This window comes from Drosophila ananassae, chromosome 2L (assembly GCF_017639315.1).
Source record: "Drosophila ananassae strain 14024-0371.13 chromosome 2L, ASM1763931v2, whole genome shotgun sequence".
Classification (NCBI taxonomy): Eukaryota; Metazoa; Arthropoda; class Insecta; order Diptera; family Drosophilidae; genus Drosophila; species Drosophila ananassae.
Genome location: NC_057927.1, coordinates 16,958,481 through 16,979,840, shown reverse-complemented (window position 1 = coordinate 16,979,840; position 21,360 = coordinate 16,958,481). Strand labels below are relative to the sequence as shown.

General features: G+C 43.9%; 3 protein-coding genes across 3 annotated transcripts in view; 2 read left to right on the top strand and 1 right to left on the bottom strand.

Annotated features, from left to right (window-relative positions):
* The first annotated feature begins 1,617 nt into the window (after positions 1-1,617).
* LOC6499245 lies at positions 1,618-2,806 on the top strand. Its single transcript, XM_001954998.4, has 2 exons — positions 1,618-1,824; positions 1,888-2,806. The coding sequence occupies exons 1-2, from the start codon at positions 1,810-1,812 to the stop codon at positions 2,662-2,664; spliced, it is 792 nt and encodes a 263-aa protein (XP_001955034.1). The 5' UTR covers positions 1,618-1,809; the 3' UTR covers positions 2,665-2,806.
* Positions 2,807-6,932: 4,126 nt separating this feature from the next.
* The window catches only part of LOC6501344, a 37,556-nt gene continuing 23,128 nt past the window's right edge, over positions 6,933-21,360 (bottom strand). Inside the window, exons 8-9 of the mRNA XM_001954996.4 lie at positions 12,511-12,908; positions 6,933-11,325 (exon numbers count right to left, since the gene is read on the bottom strand). Of these exons, the coding sequence (XP_001955032.2) occupies positions 11,135-11,325; positions 12,511-12,908 (589 nt within the window). The 3' untranslated portion in view covers positions 6,933-11,134. The remainder of the gene's footprint in view (positions 11,326-12,510; positions 12,909-21,360) is intronic.
* Positions 18,316-19,224, top strand: LOC6499246. The gene is made up of 2 exons (XM_001954997.3): positions 18,316-18,330; positions 18,394-19,224. Exons 1-2 carry the CDS (start codon positions 18,316-18,318, stop codon positions 19,147-19,149), a joined length of 771 nt encoding a protein of 256 aa, XP_001955033.1. The 3' UTR covers positions 19,150-19,224.

Sequence of the window (21,360 nt, the reverse complement as noted above, 5' to 3'; positions counted from 1 at the left end):
CTTGCAAACTTTTTAATGAGCTACGCCCGGAGTTTTCCCGCAGCTCGCTGCCTACCTCACAAGCTCGGTGAATCGCTATTGCCTTGCCAGCAGTCCCCTCCCGTTTCTAGGGTTTTACGACAGGCGCTGCTTTAAGAATGTTTCAACTAAATTACGCCACTACGAAACGACAAGAACCCAGTGAGCTCAGGACACTGGGGCTGACATCATTTTGCTTTGCAAATTGTTTTAGTGTCAAAGGTCAAACACACACTTCCACTTCCACCTTCACTGCCACGCCATATGACACGCTGAAGTGCAGCCGTAAAAAGGCTCCCGCCACTGCAAATCTGTTGAGCAAGTTTTAGTTTAAGCATTTTAGAGCAACATGAGATCCTGGGCTGTGGATGCGAAGGACGTGAAGGAGTTCCACTCTGCTCGTTAGCAGTGCCTGCCAAAAACTTTGCCAGTCACGTCAAAGCTGCCGCTGTTGCTGCCGCCTCCTCGCATTCCGCCCTCTGACTGTTTTTTTTATTTCGCGGTATATCCGCCACACTGCACGGAGCCAACTGCTTTAATCCGAAATCCGGAATCCCTGCCGGAGGGAGGCTCATGACTTGCTGCAATTTCGGGACAGGTGTGTCCAAGGTCCAGGGCTCGGATTCCATCCAACAGCAACAGAAAAAGCAGTAGCAGCAGCTGCCAAGTTTGCGTGCTTTTCAATCTTTTCTTCGTTTTCGGGCACTTGGCTTGTTTGGCTTGCCATCTCCAAATTAGGCACAGTTTGGGTCTTCCTTTGCCCTTGTTGTTGGTTTTTGTCCTCCAACTTTGCTGAGAGTTTCACTATGCAGCTAATAGCCAGCATGAGTGCCCAAAGCTGGCTAGGATGCCTTTCTTTGCAATCCTAAAAAATGAATAGTATGATGCCAAACCAATCAATAATCCTAGTATGCGGATGCCACAAAACTAACATCTCGATAAATGAGATATTTTTGTAAGCCATTCAATTAAAGTCCGTCTGTGCACCTATCTTGAGAGAATCTTAAAGGCTGTACAAGTGAAAATTGTGAAATACGAATTTCAAATTTTATTGTTTTATATTCATGACCCTCAGCGACCCGGACGCACAAACACACATCTGGCATTCAACAAAAATTAAATTCTTATTTTTCTTTGGCCATCAAACGATACCGAAAAAGTTTAAATTAGTTAAGGAACTTCATTAACTGAGCCGTCGAAAGAGATTGACGTTTTCGTCCCGAGCCCAGCCGAAAAACGCGAACTTGTGGAAAATTATGAAAATTATAATTACCGGCTTAAGAGCTGGCCGAACCCGGAGAGTTGTCCGCCAACCAGACCGTCAGATATTATCGGCAAGGCAAAGCCAGTAGCTGTTTATTTTCCGACCATTTCAACACAGTGGCTGCCGTTTGGGCCTCTCTAAAAGTTTCTTTGTTTTTTATGGCCTGTCTCAGCCAACACAAATCAATTAGATAATGTGGCAGCAGTCGCAGCATCAGCACCACTCGCAATCAATGCATATTTATAAACTACTCAGAGTGCATTTAAATCAAAGCCAAGACAATCGATAGGCCTAGGCCTAGGTCGGGGAATAGGCTTGCATATTTAAATGGTGGGGCATTTTAATGACGACCGAATAGCAGCGAAATCAAATCTCAAATCCACAAGGTCGTCGGAAAGAGTGGATCACCGGTGAACTCGTTCGTGGGAGGGGTGTGTGACTTGACTGCAGCTATAAAAGCCAGATTGGGTCGGAGTCCCAGTATTAGTTCCCTCATTCAGCTCCAATTGTAAACATCTTCAGCCAACATGCGCGCCTTTATCGTGAGTCATTAAGACATTGAATAAATGGATGATGTCAATTTTAATAATATGTCTTCCATACAGCTTATCTGTCTGTTTGCTGCCAGCTGCAGTGCCGACAAGCTAGGCTATAACTACCAGCCAGTGGCCCACGCTGACGAGGGATTGTCCTTTGTTCCCGGAGCCGGAATACAGCCGGTGGCTGAGATTCCACAACTACTGCAACCAGTCCAGAGCGGAGAGGCGGTGTTGTCCCAGCCTATCGAGGCCCCCGCCGTGGTCCATGCTCCAATTGCACCTCAGCCAGCTCCCCTGATCGAGGAGTTCCAAAAGGAGTTCTTCAGCTATGCCGCTCCCGAGGAGCAGTTCGATGAGGGAGTCAACAACCAGCAGATCGCCAACTCTCTGAAGAAGAATTTGCGCGTCGTCTTTATCCGCACACCAGAGAACCAAGGCTTCGAGCGCGCCGCTCTGCAGCTGGCCAAGCAGTCTGCCCAGCAGGAGACCGCCATCTATGTTTTGACCAAGCAATCGGATGTGACCAACCTAGCCAAGCAGCTGAACGCCCTGAAGACCAGCTCGAGCAACAAGCCAGAGGTACACTTTGTTAAGTACCGTACTCCCGAGGATGCCGCCAATGCCCAGCTGGCCATCCAGAACCAGTACAACCAACTGCCAGGCGTTTCCCGTATCTCTAACGAGGGACGTGCTCCGGTTCTGAACTTTGCCTCGCCAGCCGCCGTGGCTGCTCCTGTGGCCGTGGCAACTGCTCACGCCCCTAGCTCTGAGTACTTGCCTGCCAATGTGGTCTCCGGCCAGGACTACTTGCCACCCACCCTGCGTCGCTTCCGCGTCAAATAGATTATAATTCCCAAAAAGCTGTGTCCAACGGTAACGTTTCCTAAGCGATTCCATTGAAAAGTACCTCTACCCACTCCCATCGTGTGAAAATAACTAGCTCTTAAGTATCCATGTACAGGAATAAAATTTGTTAGCTGACAAATTTCCAATGTGAACTGACAAACTAATTGCAGGATTCTGGCAATTCCACCATCCAGAACGGAAACTTTTCGTTTAGTGGGACAAATCCCGGTCTGGATGGGCATTCGAGCGTTGTCCTTTCGCATAAAATCCCTGAAATAATAGGCTGGATAAAATGGCTGGCATGTCATAAAGTCCAGCAACAAGTTGAGCCACCCACAGCCACGGCCGCTCACATTGCCACATATGTTGGAAAATGGACCAAAACGAAAAATACCAGAGCTCATATCCATGGAATCCCAGGCATATGCACACACCGGTGTTATCCCATCCGCCATTTGTAATTGGAGTTATTAGAATCGAAATGAAGTGGTTGGACAATGGCCCGGTCTGGGTCCGGTTCACTTTAAGTCCACTCTTTGTGTGCCAGCTTATTGTTGGTGGTTAGCAGTGGTGTCAAGTTGAGGTATATATACCTTGTTTTGCTTTTTAATTAAAACTAGTACAGAGTACTAATTTGGGATGAAAACACATCAAATGAATAATAAGAATGACGCTTTGTTGTGGAATTTGAGTTTCTTACTTTTAAGTTTTTTTCAATGTTCTTACTTTTAAGTTCTATGTTAATTCATCTTTAGAATGTACAGAAGCCAATTACCTTTCGTACCTTTTTTGTACCTTAAAAATATGCCCAACACTGATGGCTATCGTTTGGGAGCCCATTGCCAGTTGTGGTCTGTCTAAGTGGCAACGTCCTGTTGCAGGTAGAGCTGCCTGTGGCTATGGATGTGGATGCTGCCTGCTGATCTGTGTTCTGCCAGCTGACGACACTCATCGTGGATGATTGTTGATGCCCTTTGTCGGGGGGCATGGGGGTGTGGCTTGATGGCTTCCTGCTTCCGTAGAAGCAGGCAAACTCATCATAGCCAGCCCCGAACATGAACCCAAACCCAAATCTAAGCCCTTGCTCGGGTGGCATGAACTATGCAGAGGATTTGGTACATCGCTGAGTGGAGTCCTTAAATTTCACTTAGATGTAACATAAGCCCGATATAAACGCAACTCAACGGTGCATGTATTCATGGCCATCCTGCTTTGGCGACGGGTGTGTGTGTGATGTTAAGTGTGCGCCCCTGCAGGAATCGCACGCTTATCAGCAGTCGAGTGCAAACTGAATCCGTTGCTCTTTCTGTCGAGTACAGTGGCGAATCGCTAAAGCGTAACGACAGCGACAATATGCCGAGGAAAAAGCCGGTGGATGGGCGGATGGTTGGGGGGGCAATGGCAATTTGGGGCACCATAAACGCTGTTAGCTTGTCTGCCATTTGCCGTCTGACTGCGCCCAGACTGCTGCCTGTAATTAAGGTGATATGCAGCAGTCAGCCGACCGAATCGACTACGAGCTTTCCAAGTGCGTGTCCTGTGCGTGCGAGTATAGGTGTAACCTCGGGAGGATAGGTTCATGGGTGCCTGTGCTGTTCTGACGTGTGTGTGTTAATGAGCAACCCGCTGTGCGCACAAAATAAATTATTAAAACAACATTCACGGCACTCCAAGTGTCGCCCGTGCAAACTTTCTTTTGACGCCCAGATGAGATATCAACATTTTCCCCCCATTGAGGGATAACGAATGGAAGACACTCTGCCACAGGTCGGCACCTGACAACAGAGAATAATAAAAAGCATTCATACGTTTCGTTTAATATATGGTTAAAACAGTGCATTTAACGACTTGGCTTTATGTTATTTATTTTTATTATCTTTTAAATAATACATTAAATAATTGCATCTACTTTGTATTGCGAGTAGCGTATGTAAATGCATTAACGATGAATTTAAGTTGCAAGTTCAAGGCTCAAAAGCAGTTAGCATATTAAGTATACGCCCAGTTTTCAGATGAGTTTGCAGTGGAGGTGTAAAAAGTGTAGCATGCTTTTTGGCTTAATTTTTTTTTGAAGTACACCCTTCCATCCAGTTATGTACCTTCAGAGTCGAAATGGAAGCGCTTTTTGTTGTTGCAAGAACCAAATACAAATCGCCTGCACAAATACTGTTTTGCTTCCAATCTTTCCAGCTGACACCTGCGGTGAGGCAGCTCCATTGTGCAACACTCCCGATACCCTGATACACACACATTTTTATTCGGATTTAATTCGGCAAAGCGCGAAAACTTTTACCATCGCTGGCAGAATGGGGGCATTTGCTTTCTGTCCCACGGGCTAACCAATATTTCTTTTCAATTTCCGGAGGGAAAGTTGCGCGTGTACAACTAAATATTTTGACATTTGTCCGCATGCAGGCGGCAACTTTGTACGGCGAAAATTGAAATGTGCTTGAGACAGGTTTGCCATCTCCGTTGTTTTTCCCTGTTAGTTTTTCAGGCGCAACAAAGTTGGGCGCTTTTGTTAATTTGGCAACCACTCGCCGAAGCCCAAGCCCATGCCCATGCCCAATCCCAAGCCCCGTGCTTTATGCAGGTGGCAATGCACCGCCAGAACCAGAGCTAGGACAAAATCCGGGTGTGGTGGAAGGAGCCACACCCAAGAGCACTTGCAGTTGGCAGTTGTACGCCATGTTGTCGCTGTCAAAAAGTTTTACTGCGCCTTTAGCTCTAGCAGCGCTGCTCCTGCTGCTGCTGCTGCTGCTGCTTTGCCACTGTGGTTGCTGCGGAATAGTTAGGATTTGTTGCAAAAAGTGTTTATTGGTGTTTCCCGTCTGCCGGGCCACTCTATGAAAATTGAGTTATTCGGTCGGCAATGGCATCAGCATCGACATTGGCATCAGGAAAGGATTGGCGTGCGAGCCGGGGGATTGGAACGAATCAGCCGATTTTTGGACTAAAAGCAAAAACTAAAAAAAACATTCGCTTGACTGGATGTCGGGCCACTGTTTGCTATCGAAAGTTGGCACACATGCTGAGAGTTTTGGCTCATTAACCGAGCCACTCTCCGCTGCTCGACTGCTGCATATTAATTAGTCGACTTTTGGGCGCTGCCATGTATAATTAAGCAGCGAACGAGCCTCTTAACAAACCACATCCTGTCTGGCTCTTTTGCTTGCCATGGCCATGCCTCATTAACGGCAAAGGCACTGACAGAGTCAAAGCAGGCTCCTGGCCACAGCCACTGCTAATTTAATATTTATACCTTAATCAAGAGACGGAGAAAGGAAGACCGGAAATCGGAGTACGGCGCAGGATATCAAAGACCAGAGACCAGATTCCAGAAACCAGAGAGCTGAGAACCCTTTTGATGGCTCTGCAGAAAATCTGTTGATTCGTCGATAGCCAGATTGGTCTGGCCTAACGAAGCCCAGGCGTTAATTGCTCATTTCCATGCAATGTTGTCATTGGCCCGGTGTCCTGATATCCTGATGCTCTGTCTGTCACCCAAATTCAGAATCGATAGCTGCCATCTGTCGCCAGCCACACGCCCCGTTACCCCACACCGCCCCCTTCAATGTTTGTATACGTGTCTGCGTGTGTGTGTGTGCGAACAGGGCTTTGATTCCGTAATGAGGCATCCAAGCTCGTTGCACCTTTGTACCGTCCTGTGGCTCACAAAAGTCTCGACTCTGGGGAGAGACAAAGTCGGCTCCTTGGAAGTAAAGAAAAAAAACTCATTCTCGGCCATTGTGCCATCGGCTTTGTGTGTGGCCCTGACTCTCGGCGGATGTGTTTTACGGCCGTGATACCCTTGATTCGCCATTTATTCCGTAGTTTATCCTTTCGTTGATTATTGCAGAACATTTGTACCCTCCCACTTCCCCCTTTGTAATTTCGCCAAGACATCTGACCTTATGTGCCCTTACGAGGTTGGCCTTTGTTTACGCATTTCGTTGCTGCTCCCTCAATTTTCCTGCACATTTAAAAGGATTAAAAGGATATTCGTCAAACGGAAAGTTACGCAAGTTTGTTTAACGCACTTGTGGGGTCCTCTGCTCCAAAATCCTGTCTGCTGTCTCTTGTCTCTTGCCTTGAACCCAGGTCCCCTAAAATCCGCATTTCTCTGCCCACAAATTTTGTTGTGGCACTTTCTATGGCTGCCACTTCGTTGTGTTTTTCTACATTTGCCTTTTTGTGTTTTTTTGGGAACTCTTTGTTTAAGGGGAGCGTGCTTCTTAAATGGTCCTTAAGTGAAACACTCCTGGTCCTTTGTTTTCAACATTTATTTTTTAGTTCGTTCTCTTTTTACCACAAATATTCGTATTTCAGTATGTATATTTAATATTCTGTATATCCTTTCAGTGTAGTAGATTGGCCAAGCAGTAGGCGTCATAATTTTTTGTTGAATTGTAATCGTAAATTGTGTTCACTTTGGTAATTTACACTTTAATTTTACATTTAGTTTGTGCTTTTACCAGCACACTCTCCTGCTCAGCACTGACAGTGTACATATTAATGTTCGTGGTACGCGCTTAGCTTTAGTATACTCATAATAATACACATATTCCACATTAAGTTTTTATATGACTTGCATAGGTTGCAATTTTTACAATTTCATCTTTCACTTGGTATGTCTGTATCTATAAATAAATAATTACGTTATGTCTATCGATTTCAATTTGGTTTTGTGTGTTGATTGGCTTTTGCCAGTATTCAGATATCAATAATAGCCTCATTTCCGCTATTCATTTAGATCATTTTCTTAGACCGTAAAACTGTTTTTACAATACATATATGGGAATTATAAATTAGGTTGAATTCAATTTCAAACACATTCGCGTGTATGTATATGGTTACATTAATGCCACTTAAATAATGGAAACAAAAGGGTAAAGCTTTTGTGGTGTAAGTGTCTAAAAATAATAAATAATTTCATTTCTCTATAAATATATACGTTTTTTACATCTTGTTGTATACATAATTTCAATATATATCTTTTATAATTTCATGCCCTTTGTTCAATATGCCTTGATATGTGTGATTGGAAGATTTTGATGTGAGTTAAATGATAAGGTAGCCGCAAGCCAGATCCCCAAATATCTTTGTCTGACAACCCGCTATCGTAATACTTTTGACCTATCAAAATATAACATTCAAATATAATGTTTGTGTTTGCGTGCTTTCGAGTGTTTGTTAACGAGTATATCTTGCACAATCTTATTTCATTATAATTTTATTCGTCTGGGTAAGGGATTCCCCTGGCCCAATGAATGCGGATGTTTCACGTTAATAGCCAAAGTCAATATTCATGTCGGGCGCAAGGAGGACCCTCAACAAACAATTATAATTACATGGTGTAAGTACCACATGCTATGCATGAAAAAATGTCACCACACGCGGAAATGTGCGCCAGTGCCATCTTAAATTTTTGTATCAGAGCTGCGTCGTTAGCTCTTTTGAATTGGGAAAAGTTACAACATTTATGATATGTTTGCGAATTGCTGCGACACTTAATGTACTCTTATTTGATCTATATAAATATCATCCTTATTGTGTTTCATTTTCACTTGACACCTATATAATGTTTTTACATAGATACACATTTATATGCTGGGTAAGGGGCACGACTCATGATTAGCAGGCATTTGACTGGGATAAACTGGCTCCTAGTCTTGGCCAATTATGCATATTCATGCAGATATATGCTGAGACAACAGACAACAGACGACTGAATTGTAGACAACACACAGTTTGCATATTTATACAGACAAATAGAGAAGGAGACGAGGGAGCTGGGTAGGGAAAACAGTGAATGCAAATGTGTCGGATAAATACGAGTGTGAGAATGTGCCTGATGGGTTGAGGGGTGTTTGCACTTGTTCATAGATTGGTGGGAAACATTTACTAGTTCGAGTGATTCTCAAAAACAAATAACCAACTGGGAAATGGCTCCCTTAATTTTTGCACTTAATTCAGAATGGAATGATGGTAGAAATAAGCAGACCAGAATCATAACATTAACTAGACCATATGGTCTTTAGACTGAAGTAAAAGAGGTATAAATTATCGTTTAACTTTAAAGCATTTTCATTTGTTATGTATAAGTGTAATTCATTTCTTTTGGTTTTGTTTTTGTTTTTATTTTTTTTTATTTTATTTAGTTCTTAGTTTATGCAAACAGTAAATTGATTGCACACCTATTCGTAATGTATAATTTATAAATGTAATCAATTTTTTGTTTTGTTTGTTAATAATAGACAGCGTAGCATAGGAAGACGTCAATACCTGCATAAGACATTATAGCCATATTTTCATACATAATATGAACTTTGTTTTCAATTACTTTTACTTGATGTCACCGTTATCATATTTAAGTATATTCTCATTTATAAAAACTTTAGTTCGTTCAAGCATAATCCGACTGGTGTACTCATTTAGCATCCGTTGGATAAGAAACTACATGAACGTTACTCACTTCTTAATTACTGCTCAATGAGACAACCATTGGAAAATGTTTCAACTGTGGCAAGATTTTTCAAATTGCAGTTGTATTTTTTAATTATAATTGTAATTGTTAGCTTTAACTGATTTTTCTTGTTCAAACTGTAGGAGAACATCGCAGGCTTAATTATATTTCTATCAATATTTCTGGATTTAGTATTTTTGTTTTGCTTTTTCGCCGTCGAGTAGAGTCAAAAATAGAAGCCTAATTACATACACACAGTACAGACGCACATTTTATATATATATTTACGTAAACGTATAGAGATATAGACTAGCCCACTAATTGCTTTACATGTATTTACTTTGCCGGGTTTTCTGTAGTTGTTTATCCTTTTGCTTTACATAGTTACATTGTTATGCTACGTGTTTAAAATTGATCTCTAGCCGTAGACACTTAAAGCGCGTTTGAAAATATCCTTTCCTAAATGTACACGAAATGCATCTGTACTTTGTTTCCAGCCCCCTCTAAATGGCCGGAACAGAAACAATAATTAAAACAATTAATCGCAACGGCAAATATTTTCCTAACTACACACTAAACGATCCATTGCAACGATAACCATTTACACACAACGAAACAAAAATTAGGGGCCGAAATGAAAATAAATAAGTAAGCGTCGTAATGTGTGTCGGAATGAGTCGGGTTCTGTTTTGGGTTCTGGGCTAACCCATTACCCAACCCATAGCCCATAGCCCATAACCCATCCCATCTCGGACCTTTGGGGCCGACCTGACTCCTTTTTTCGGGGGTCACCACGCGCCACAGACGGCGCCCATTGCGACGCCATTTTCTTGTGTTCGTGTTATTTTCTCTTCGCCCTTCTCTGTTTCGTTTTTGTTTCTCAAAATGTTTTCAACACTGATTGTTTTTGTAAGCTTCTTGGTTTAACTGTCTAATTATTTTACATTTAAACGTTTTATTTCGGGTTACGTTGGTACGGGTCGGGTTCGGGGTTCGTTACTCTTATTTAGCTTTCTGCTGCTGCTTCTGGCGCCTAAACTCAATTGCCTTAATTTTATCCTAACCCTTAGTTGCCACAATCTTTACTCTTTATTTTCGACTAGCCAAAGCCCTACAATGCCGTAAAAAATATGTTACTTTAACTCACTTCCGAGTGTGTAGTGGTGTGTTCTTCGCTATTGCACTAAGATCATGCATTTTAGGTACAAGCTTCGTAGCGACTGCTTTGAAACGCCTAAAAACTTTGCCCCAATTAATTCTAGCTGTTTGCATTTTGGATTTCTCTGGAGGCGGCATTTGCCCAAAAAGTTTTGACAAGGCCGACGAAGGGAAATCAGTGGGCGGAATGTCTCCCCCGTTGCACGCTGACCTTGAATCGCACAAAACTTTGGATTCTTGGCACGAAATTGCATTCCCTGGATTCGTCAGCGTGCCTTTCCCAAAACTAGTGCCCAATTGGCTATACAAAATTTTCTTTGCGCTACAAAAAATGCCCCTGGTCAGCCGGAAAACGTTTACCCAGTTTCCCCGACCGCCTGCAACTTAATTACAAGCATTTCGCTTTGCCATTGCGGCCACACAAACAAAAAAGAATATCATCGCCCACTGTCCCCTCGGTCTTTTGCAGTTATTTACAAGTAAACTATTTAAATGGGCTGACCATGGCGGGCGCAAAATGTTACAAATGTTTTCCTAATCCATTCGCCAGGCATTTGCTCCAGTCCTTTTGTTTTTCTGCTCTTTGTGCTGTGCTAATTTTCCTGCTCAATTGAGCCCATGCCTTGGAAATAGATTAAAAATTTCGGGTGTACAATTTACAAAAATTTCAACTTCTTGGGTTCTTCGATGCTGCTTCTGCTGCTCTGGCTGCTTTGTCCTAGATGGGTATAATGATCTTGATGATGTGGTTGCCCTTGATTTTCTGTAACTATTCCTTCTGTGCGAGTATGTCGGTGGTCTACTCCTCCTCATCCGCCTTCTGCATGCGCGCCCTCCTCCATTCTAGTAGCTCAGGGGGAGCAGGACGAGCAGGAGCAACTGGGCCAGGGACCACAAGTGCGTCACTACCACACGGCGTGCGCTCCATCCGGCGGAGGTCTCATTGCCGTGCCCGTTTCCATTGCCCAGCGCCGCCATGCCGATGCTTGGGGGAGCCGTGGATGTGGAGGAGGCCACATGCCGCTCGACTTCAACTGCAGGATGCCAAAGAAAGCAAAGAAAACAAAGAATATTATTTCAAACTCAACTCCAAAGCTTAAATTCCAAATATAGGCGCAGATATAAGAGGTTAAATATACAGATTCATGAACATTCATTTTGACTAGAAAGTTTCAATGTAAAATGAATAATTTAGAGCTGTGATAAGCCCCCAAGTTATCTAGGCGAAATGTTTTACAGTCGAGAACGAGGCATGAAACCGCAGCAAAGGTCGCTACGGTGATCAGGCCAAAACTAGAGCCCTTCGAGGGCTAAAAAGTTTTCGTACTGGCGGTAGAATATTCAGAGCCTCAGTGGCTTAAACGGATGGCAGGCCCTGAGGGCAGCATAAGAAACAATTACGGAGTGAAGCATTCTCGGCTGCGAAGTGGCCCAAACAAATGACGCACTTCACGCAACATAAATAACACGCATACGCCCCTTGGTTCAAGTGACAGTGGGCAAAGAGGTCGAAAGACAACGGAGCTGCCGCCGGCAAGGGGCTCTTGGTTTCTTGTGGCCAGAAGATTGGTGCGAGGCCAATGACCGTTGTGAGTCATGGGCCTGGTAATGTGTAAATTATTTCGTACAATTCGGGACAATTTACAACTGGGCCTCCAACGACTTTGCTGGGACGTTAGTGTTAACAACCGGCTTTTTGTAGGCAAACAATGTCTGCAAATATATAAATTAACCTTTGTTTTGGCCCCATTTCCTAACATTGAAGGGCTAGGAAAATGAAAATTAAATGTAGACAAACGACAAACATATGACATCAAGCCTGGGTATGTGGGACAACCGGTTGAGTCAACAGAATCAAGGACGCAATTTCTAATCTGCCAGTTAAGACAATGGAAACGCTGACATTGTTTGTATGATAAATATCCTGCTGGTTTTCTTGACAGCCAGACTTAATAACAATGCACGCACATACACTTACAAATGTTAAAGTCGGGGTCTCATTATCATGCTAATTTATTTTCAGAAAATTTCACCCGTGATTCCATTTTATATTTTATAATTTCGCGGGGCAGATTTTTGATGAGTTCACTGGTCTTATAATTTGATGAAAAAACGGGAAAATAATATAAATATTTGCTTGCATAATATTACATGGCATAACATAAATAAAGTAAATAATGAAATTCGAATCACGCATACGCCCCGTGTCACCCACTCACCTTTCACAGAGAAGGTTTTGTAGTCGGCATATTGCTCGCCCTGACCCACCGCCGAGGGGATCGTGGCCAGGCAGGTGATCTCCATGCGTCCGTTGCTGCCTACGTGCTCCTCGGTGAGCTCCATGTTCAGTTGGCTGATGCTGAACATGCCCTTCTCCTGCTGCGCCGCAGTCACCGCAGCCGCCGCTGCTGCCACACCACTGCCCCCGCCAGGATGCGACAGGGGCCGCTGATAGCCGGCCGCCAGTTGATTCATCGGACCAGCGTTGGAGGGTATGCCCAGCTCCCTGTTGTTGTTGGGCGCCTGCGGTCCGAAGCCACCGCTGTTTAGGGTGCTGCGGATGATGCCCAAAGCGTTTTCGTTTATGTGGCGCCGGTACTTGCGGTTACTGTTGTTCCTGCGAATATAAAGTGGACGGGAGTCTGGGATTAATGTGCGTGCTATGGCAATTTGCACACAAATAAAATCGTAAATATTTGCATTTTATGATTGATGTGTGTAAACGTGAAAAGCAAAACAAGAGCCCTGGCGAATAATTGGACAAGGGCGGGGGCTGGGGGATGAGTTGTTGCCCCATAAAGCTTCCACAATTCCGGGCACGCACATCTGATTCCAATACAATACCAAACTGGGATCCTGGGAAATGTATACGGGAATACGAGGATATGAGGCAGAGACGTCTTCATTGTGAACAGAATCCTCTGAGTAATTGATAACCGAACGACTAAGTTCACAAGTCTGAATGGCTTTGGGGCAATGCTGTGAGCTGCCACAAAAATGCAGAGAAAAGTGCCGGATTACAGGGGAACTGAGTAAAAGTTCTTTTGCTTTTCTGCTGATTGGCAAAGCAACGCTTTCTAATGGTTCTCCTGCATTACGGGCTGATTAGTTTGCATTATTCAGCCGTCGGCAGTAGCATGCTCGTATCGCACATTGTGAGTCTAATTAGCTTTTACGACTTTGCTTCATATTTGATAAGAAGCCTGAACGGCATACAAATGAACCCCGCTCTGTTCTGGCATGCTCTGTGGCTTTAGGGTTCTGAATTCCAGATTCTGTCCTCAGTAATTATCTCGGGCTTGTTTCTGGATGGGCTTTGGGCGTGCGTACGTATGTGGTGGCATGTTGCTTCATTACAAATGCAAAATGACAGCACAATTACCTGTGCAACATCGCATACTCAAATCGCAGACACTTAAGCAAATAATGCAGAGTCGTAAGGCTCGAGGCATCGAAAGAGGTTAGCGAACCAATTGTCAAATGCGTTAGTTTATGCTCGGCTTAAATTCTATGGCGGCGTTATTTTTCAATGTTTATGCTAAATAATCTAAATTGTTCTTATTTAAGCAATTATTCCATTTGAATGGCAGTCGTCCTTGGCTCCAACTTCTCTGCTTATGCAAATTCGAAAGTAAATGCCATAGAATTTTAGCAAAATTGTATTTAAATAATATTAAGCTTAAAGTGCACAGGGGTCGGAGCGGGGAAGGAGAAGGAGCCAAGGATACGGATGCCGCAGGCAGTTCTGGAGATAAAGCAAGGTGTCAGCAAAAAGTTGCTTTTCTATGGGAGTGTTTGCTTCTCTTTCAATCTTCTCCGATGTGAGTGTGTGGCATTCCGGCTTCCTCTGTGCAACGAGAGCTCTTGGCAACTAAAGGGAAAATGGGCAAATGTCATGCAAATTCCACAAGGCACTCAACGACATTTGTATGCGCTACATGGGTCTTAAAACGATAAAGCAAGAAGCAGTTCTCATCGTAAAGGTTGAAGGAGTTGAAAATAATTTTGTTTGCAACTATTTAAATAGAACATTTTCTTTGGCATGACCATACGGAAGTAGAAAAGGGTATCTCTTGGTGGCCGTATTGGGGCAGAAGCAGAAAAGCTGGAGCTGTCCAGCAAAAACTTAAACAATATCGAGTGGCAGCAACGCAGCTCCGCATCCTGCCAGAAGCATCGGTGGTAGTAAGCCAGTTAAGCCAGAAGAGCAAACAAATGCGGGGCAAAACTCTTAGCAAATGCACAACATCCGCATAAGCCTTCGACAGCTCTGCTGGCCCAACGGGCTGATGACAGCAGCTGAGCAGCTGCATCATCAACGGAGCTGAAGTTACTATGCTGCTGTTGCTCCCATTGCACTGCTAAAAATTCAGGTCCCTGTTAAAAAAACAAGCAACATTCAACAAGAAAAACAAATAACTTTCCAGACATTTTCCGAGACAGTTACAACTTTATGTATCCAAGCCACAAACTCAACAAGACCAAACTAGTGTTAAATATAAAATACTTGCTCAAATCCAAGCTATCCAAGGTAATTAAACTTGCCCCAAAAGTGAAACTTGTTCGCAAATTCTTTTAAAGTGTACAGTTGTCTTAATAAAATTCCTTATGCAGCGCACTTTTCGCAGGAAACGCTGGCACCGGTAGCGACAACAAGCCAAGAATCGGAAAAGGGGGGAAAAATGGAAAACACTTGGTGGATAAAGAGATGGCGGGGAAGTTGGCAGCTAGAAACAACAGCTTCAGCAGCCGTGGCAGGAAGCTCAAGTTCAAAACATAACAAACTTGCCGAGCAATTCAAATCAGACGGAAATGCGGGCCCCGGTGTACGGCTCTGAAATATATGGAATATATGTATATAAAATATATAGAGAAGATGCGATGCTAAGTTATGAAACTGCTGTTTGCCATGACACTTTAAATTCCTTTTTAGGTACGAAAGAAACTACAAAATATCTTAACTTGGCTCTGACATGCAAAGCCGCCTTTTGGGGCTCTGTCATGCCCCAGGCGATAATTTGAGAAATTCGCTTAATTAATTGATAAGTCATGTAGTTTTGTAGGAGCTGTTTCTGCTGTCGGCATATCCATTCTTGGATTCCGTTCTCTGCTGTGGAAAATTAATGTCTCTCTGGGCCGCAAAACCGCAGCCTAATTCTGTTTTGCCAAAGCAGGCAAACGAGCTGAAGGCGTCGACGCCAACGCAACGAAACCTATTAGCAATTTATGATAGATTCGCTTAGAAGGAAACGGAAAAACGGAATCAGTGATGCTAAATCACAAAATTCGTATGCATGTTATAGATCCTATTAATACGGCTAAATAACTTGGCTAGAAAAGTTTGTGGCTGGAAAGTAGGAAAGAAGGGTTTGATAGATATGAATCTTTCCCAGTGCTTTTCGATATTAATTTTATTTTAATTTTGTATATAATCTTGGAGTTTTTATAAATTTTGGCGGGTCTCTTTTTAACCTTTGGCTAGTTTTCCCGTTAGAACTAGTTTTCCCTCCAAAGTGTCAGCCCCAAGCAGGACAAAATAGTCCGATTTCCAATCCAAAGGAGAACATTCGAGTCGTATCAACCCACTTAGCTGGAACAAGCAAACCAACTTAAGTGGGCGCAAGGGCTACGTGCAAAACCATGAATTTCTTATACCGCCAAGCACAAAAAGAGGTCTTGAAATCGGAAACCGGAACTTGGGTAAGCCGCAACTTGCCAACAACAACAGCAACAGCTACAACGTAACAACAACATGAATGATAAAGAAACCAAACAGATTAGCAGCAAAACTTTTGGCCAGCTTAACTTTGCAATGCCAGAGCTCTTTGCTGTTGTCCAAAATCAAAGCCCCAACCCGGACTTCCCCTTCAGGATCCTCCGAAATTACATGGCGCAACGCATGCAAATTTTGTTGCCAAGTAATTGCCCGGGGCCATCTAATTTGTATTAACTATTCAGGGGTGTAAAGTGTTTCGTCATCGACGGTGGGGCCACGTCGCGATGCTATGTCGACCTAACAAGTGTCTAACTTATGGCTAAAATGTGCGCGCGCACAAAAGTGTGCTGCAAAAATAACTTTAACTTTTAAACTGGGTTAGCCCTGGTGGCGTAATTGAGCGCAAACATCAGCTACACAGAAAAAAATGTCATCCAGGGTTTTCGTATTGAAATTAAATTTTTAAAAACAAAATATGCGGAACTAATTCCATTAAATGGTTATGATATTATAAATCAAAAGTTATCCAAAATCAACTTTTAATAGTTTTTCCATTTTCAGAACCATAATTTTTGTTGCCTGTTCAAAGGACTCAACCACCATCTCCATTACCGCCACCACCACAACTGACAGTGGCAACTGGTACGCGAGCGAAATTATAACTGACAGCAAAGCTCTTTTGTCGTCTCCGACTCTGGGTTGTCCTGGGAAGCGGTTCATTGAATAATTTATGCACTATAAGATGACACCGCCTTTCCCCTGCGTCCTTGTAGTCCTTGCTTTCTTTGCTGATGGTAAAAGAAGACTATTTTAAAATACCAGAGAGACACCAGACACTATGCTACTTTCGGCATTGCAATGTAAATGTACTTGCGTGCTGCTAAACATCATTAAATGCCGCAGGAACTATTTGTATTAATTGCATGCGTGTCGGATGGGCTGATGGACGAACAAACTCCTTTCAACACGTTTTCCAGCTGGTCTGGCCGGCTAATTAAAGGCGGAATGTGAGGTGAAATCAGACGGAAAATTGTTCATTATGAAGGCAGTCCATCGTTCATCATTTATCCCACTCAATTAGTAGAAACAATTTGATAAATTTAGTTTAAATCGAATTATTACAAAGTAACACATGTTGCACGCGACGGGACGAAGGGACAACTGGACTGAGTTGCTGCAGGGCAACCGCTGGTAATTGGTTTAATTGGCCATTTATCGTCAATCACAGAATTGCATGTTCATGTTTGACTTGAAAAATGCATATTCCGTAATTAACTTGATTGCATTTCTGTGGCAGCGTCCTTCGGCATGAAAAGTCTAAGTTCATAGCTTTCGTGGTCAAACCACACGAATCCGCATCCATGTTGGGGTTTTGTATTTTGAATCCGATTGGGCAATCGTTGAATGAATCAGGCATATCAAATTCCACAATAACTGTTATCATAAATGCCTAATAATATGCAAACGAACAAAAAAAAAAAGAACAATTGAATCGAAACCCCCAAGCCATGGAATGCCGCAAACGACCAGGGTTAATTTGCATAAATAGGTTTTTTGAGTGTTGGGCCTTTGTTGCTGTTGTTGGCAGGCGTATTTACGAAACAGCCATTTGGCTATAAACTAGTTTTGGACAGCCGCGAATACAGTGGATGGTCATCAGAGCCACTGTTCGATTAGGGCATGATTTGCGATAACTCTCATAGGCAGTTCCCACTGCTTGGGGCATCCAATTGTCAGAGTGATATATTGACTTTTTTAATTAATTTTTCGTATTACCAATCATTTGCAGAATAATCACGGCAGCCCGTTGTCATTGTAATTGATTTGTGTTTGTTTGGCCATTGGAGCTCTGATTGTTTTTATCAGAAATATTTGCAATTAATTAAATACGACCAATCTATGCAAATTATTTGGCATTGCTCCACTTAAGTGGCCATAATTTTTGGCCTACCAAGCGGCCGGTGGTTGGTGGTCGCTTGTTTTTGCATTTCATTTCCAAAGCACCAGCCTCGGCCGAGCGAAATTGGCAAACCGTTTTGAATTTATGCTAACGAATGCTGGCGGATACAGTTCCAGCTTTTTGCGTCACCTGCAACGGCCAGCGGGCATCCAATATCCGAAATCAAATATTTGATTCAACGGCATCGGCTACACCCGCTTAGCCATATCTTCGAAATCTGCATCTTAGCCTGGCCGAGCTATAAAAACGCCCATCGGCCAGATGGGCTGCAGCATTAACAGTTTACATCTCCAGGCGTGCTTAACACCTTGACAGCTTTTAACGAATATTCATCACACACTGAGAAACATGCGTGGCTTTATCGTAAGTGGAGGCTATGAGCCATATGGATTTGAGGATTAATTTTTGGGGTTTTCTGTCCAATAGGTTCTAACCCTCTTGGCCGTGGCTCGTGCCGATGTTGGTGGCTACAACTATGCGGCGGGTATTGGTGGCTCTTCGACGGGCATAGGTGGTTCCATCTCCGGAGGCTCTATTTCCAGTGGATCATTGGGCTCTACTCAGAGTTACTCCAATGAATACGCCCCCGTCAACACCGAGTTCAACAAGGAGTTCTTTACCTACTCTGCCCCAGAGGCTGACTTCGAGGATAACAAGAGTGTCAGTGACTTAGCTGCTTCGCTGAAAAAGAACCTCCGTGTGGTTTTCATTCGGGCGCCGGAAAACAAGGGTCTGGAAAATGCCGCTTTGTCTCTCGCCAAGCAGGCTGCTGAGCAGCAGACCGCCATCTATGTTTTGACCAAGCAGGGCGACCTTTCCAGCCTGGCTAACCAGCTCCAGAACCTTAACCGCGTGAGCGCCAGCAAACCAGAGGTTCACTTCGTTAAGTATCGCACCCAGGAGGACGCCATTAATGCCCAGCGCACCATCCAGCAGGAGTACGAGCGCCTGGGTGGATCCTCCACCTTGCACAATGGAGGTGTGGCTCCAGTGCTGGACTTTGCCACTAAACAGCAGGTGGCACAGTCAGTACCACTGATTGACGAGCGCCGGGCGGGCGGCATCAGCAGCTCCTCTGCCGGCAGCGTATCCGCCGAGCTGGAAGCCGCCTCTTCGTCCTACATTCCTCCAGCGGCAGCGGCTCCTGGAGCCACTTACCTGCCCGTGAACAAGGTCAAGTAGGTCGCCCAGACTCCCACTTAATTTACAAATTAGCCAAATTGTGTAACACACTAGCCATTTACTACTACGTTGTAAAATATAAACTTAATTTTAATGTGTGTGTGTGAGTGCTCTTTTTCATGGAGTTGTTGGTGCCACCGAGATTAATGGCCACCGTGCTTCAGCATTTCAGCTCCCTGGCGCTATCGGGTGGAGCACTTAACCATCTTCGGGTTGCAATTAAAACTAAAAGCGCATTGGCATTGAAGGCCAGTTTGAAACTTGCCGTAACTTGAAGTAAGAGGGACTACCACTGACCGGCATTTCAGCCGCGGTTTATGGCACGTCAACGAAAACCTGCGACCGCCGGCCGTCGATGGCCGACCAATGACCCGCCCTAAAGGATTACCGCCACACACGCGATCTGGGCCAAAAGGCAGAGCTAATTACAGCAGAACAAGCAGCCAATTCTGGCGCTCGAAGTCCAGCAGCCGCGACATTTAATGGCCGCCCTTTTGAGGGTCAAGTCGGTGGCAATTTGGCGCTGGTCTTGCCCCCGAAACTCACACTTAAAATTAAATGAAAATTACAAGTTGCAGTGTGGGGCACGAAGGGCGCTCCTTTGTTTTGCGGTTGAGGAATTTTAGCAATCGCGCAAACCCAAAAGCATTGTTTTGTGTTTTTTGGCACAAGTCCTTCTCGGGGACTTTTCTTGGCATTCTTTGAAATAATTTAAAAATGTAGTTTTAATAGCAATTCCATTAGGGGCCAAGTGGTGAGCCGTATCCATGCCGAGTGGTGTAAACCGCCCTCCACAGAGCCCTTATTAAAGAGGAGTTTCCTGTGGCCGCTTTAAGTTGCCGTTTGTTGGCTTTTTGGATTGCTTTTAAGATATATCGTGTGTGTTATTCGGGGGCATGATGGCACAAAGGAAGTGGGCAAAGGGCAAGCAATCTGCCGGAATAAAAAGGCAGTGTGGGTGTGAGTGGGCGTACAGGTTGAAGCTAGACGCAGACAAGGACCTTCAGACCTGCACAACATTTAGTTTTGGCCAGGCTGAGCCTGCCACAAAAGGCCTTACGTGTTGCACAAACATAAATTGTGCAACAACGTGTAAACTACTTTTTGACTGCATGAAGCGCACCATTCCCACTCCTATTCCCCAATCCCATGTCCTTGCCTTGCGCTGGGCCATTTTTCCCAGCCTTTACCACCCGCCCTCTAGATACCGCCCCTCCCTCGACAAGTGTTCATTCAACGCTACGTGTTATGGCCTTTACAACCGTGCAACGTCTGTTATAGCTGTTGTTGGCTTTGTTCTTTTCATGTTGCATTCTTAAAGTGTCTTCAAGCTGTGCTCCAGAGCAAACAATGAAACAAAAACCGTCGAGAGCTCACAATGAGAGATCAGGGCAATTTGAAAGCCTTTCGATGTTACGGCTGTTGAGTGGCACTCGAGACCTCACTTGTGTGTCAGTCTTCTGTCCGAATCCACTAATCACATTAAGCGGTTAATTACTTTGCCTAGCTGAAGTCGTGCGACCTATGCTCAATATTTAATGCAACTCATATATTTTGCAAGGTCGCTACATGCAAAGCGGCAGGGAATGTGGGTGGTGGGCTGCCACTCGGCGGTCAGAATGGAAGCCTGTGGCTCTGACATTAGCATTGCATTTGCATAAAATAACATGAATATTTTTACCACACCCCGAGTGGGGCATGTATGTATGCTTAGGGCATGATGCACAAACTTAATAAACAGTGCAGTTTATTCCACGCCCTGGTAACCAAGGAACGCTCAAAAAAATATAAACCCAGTCACAATAGCAGTCAAATTTCAACAAAATATTTGAAATTTTTATATAAAAGAATGAATTTTGATTCGGAACTCAAAATTTTGACACTTGATAATAGATATTAACTGTCTGTTTCTGCTTTCCTTTTATCCATGAAGATCCATTAAAGAGGTTCTGTCAAAGTAGTAAAACCAAAAATTTCCAAGGATAAGCTCCTTTAACTTCCTTCGATTCTAAATTTTTGACCATATTTGTATCAAGGAATTTATGCACATTGGCATGCACATAAACGTTGCCAGTTACTGACTCCGTGGCCTCTTTTTGTTGCTGTTATTGTTTGGGTAGCACAGCTCGTCCTTGTGCCGCGTTTTGTTATTGTTGACTGCTTTGTTTTGGCCGTTGTTCATGTGCACTTTGTAGTCCTCCGCTTTCAGCT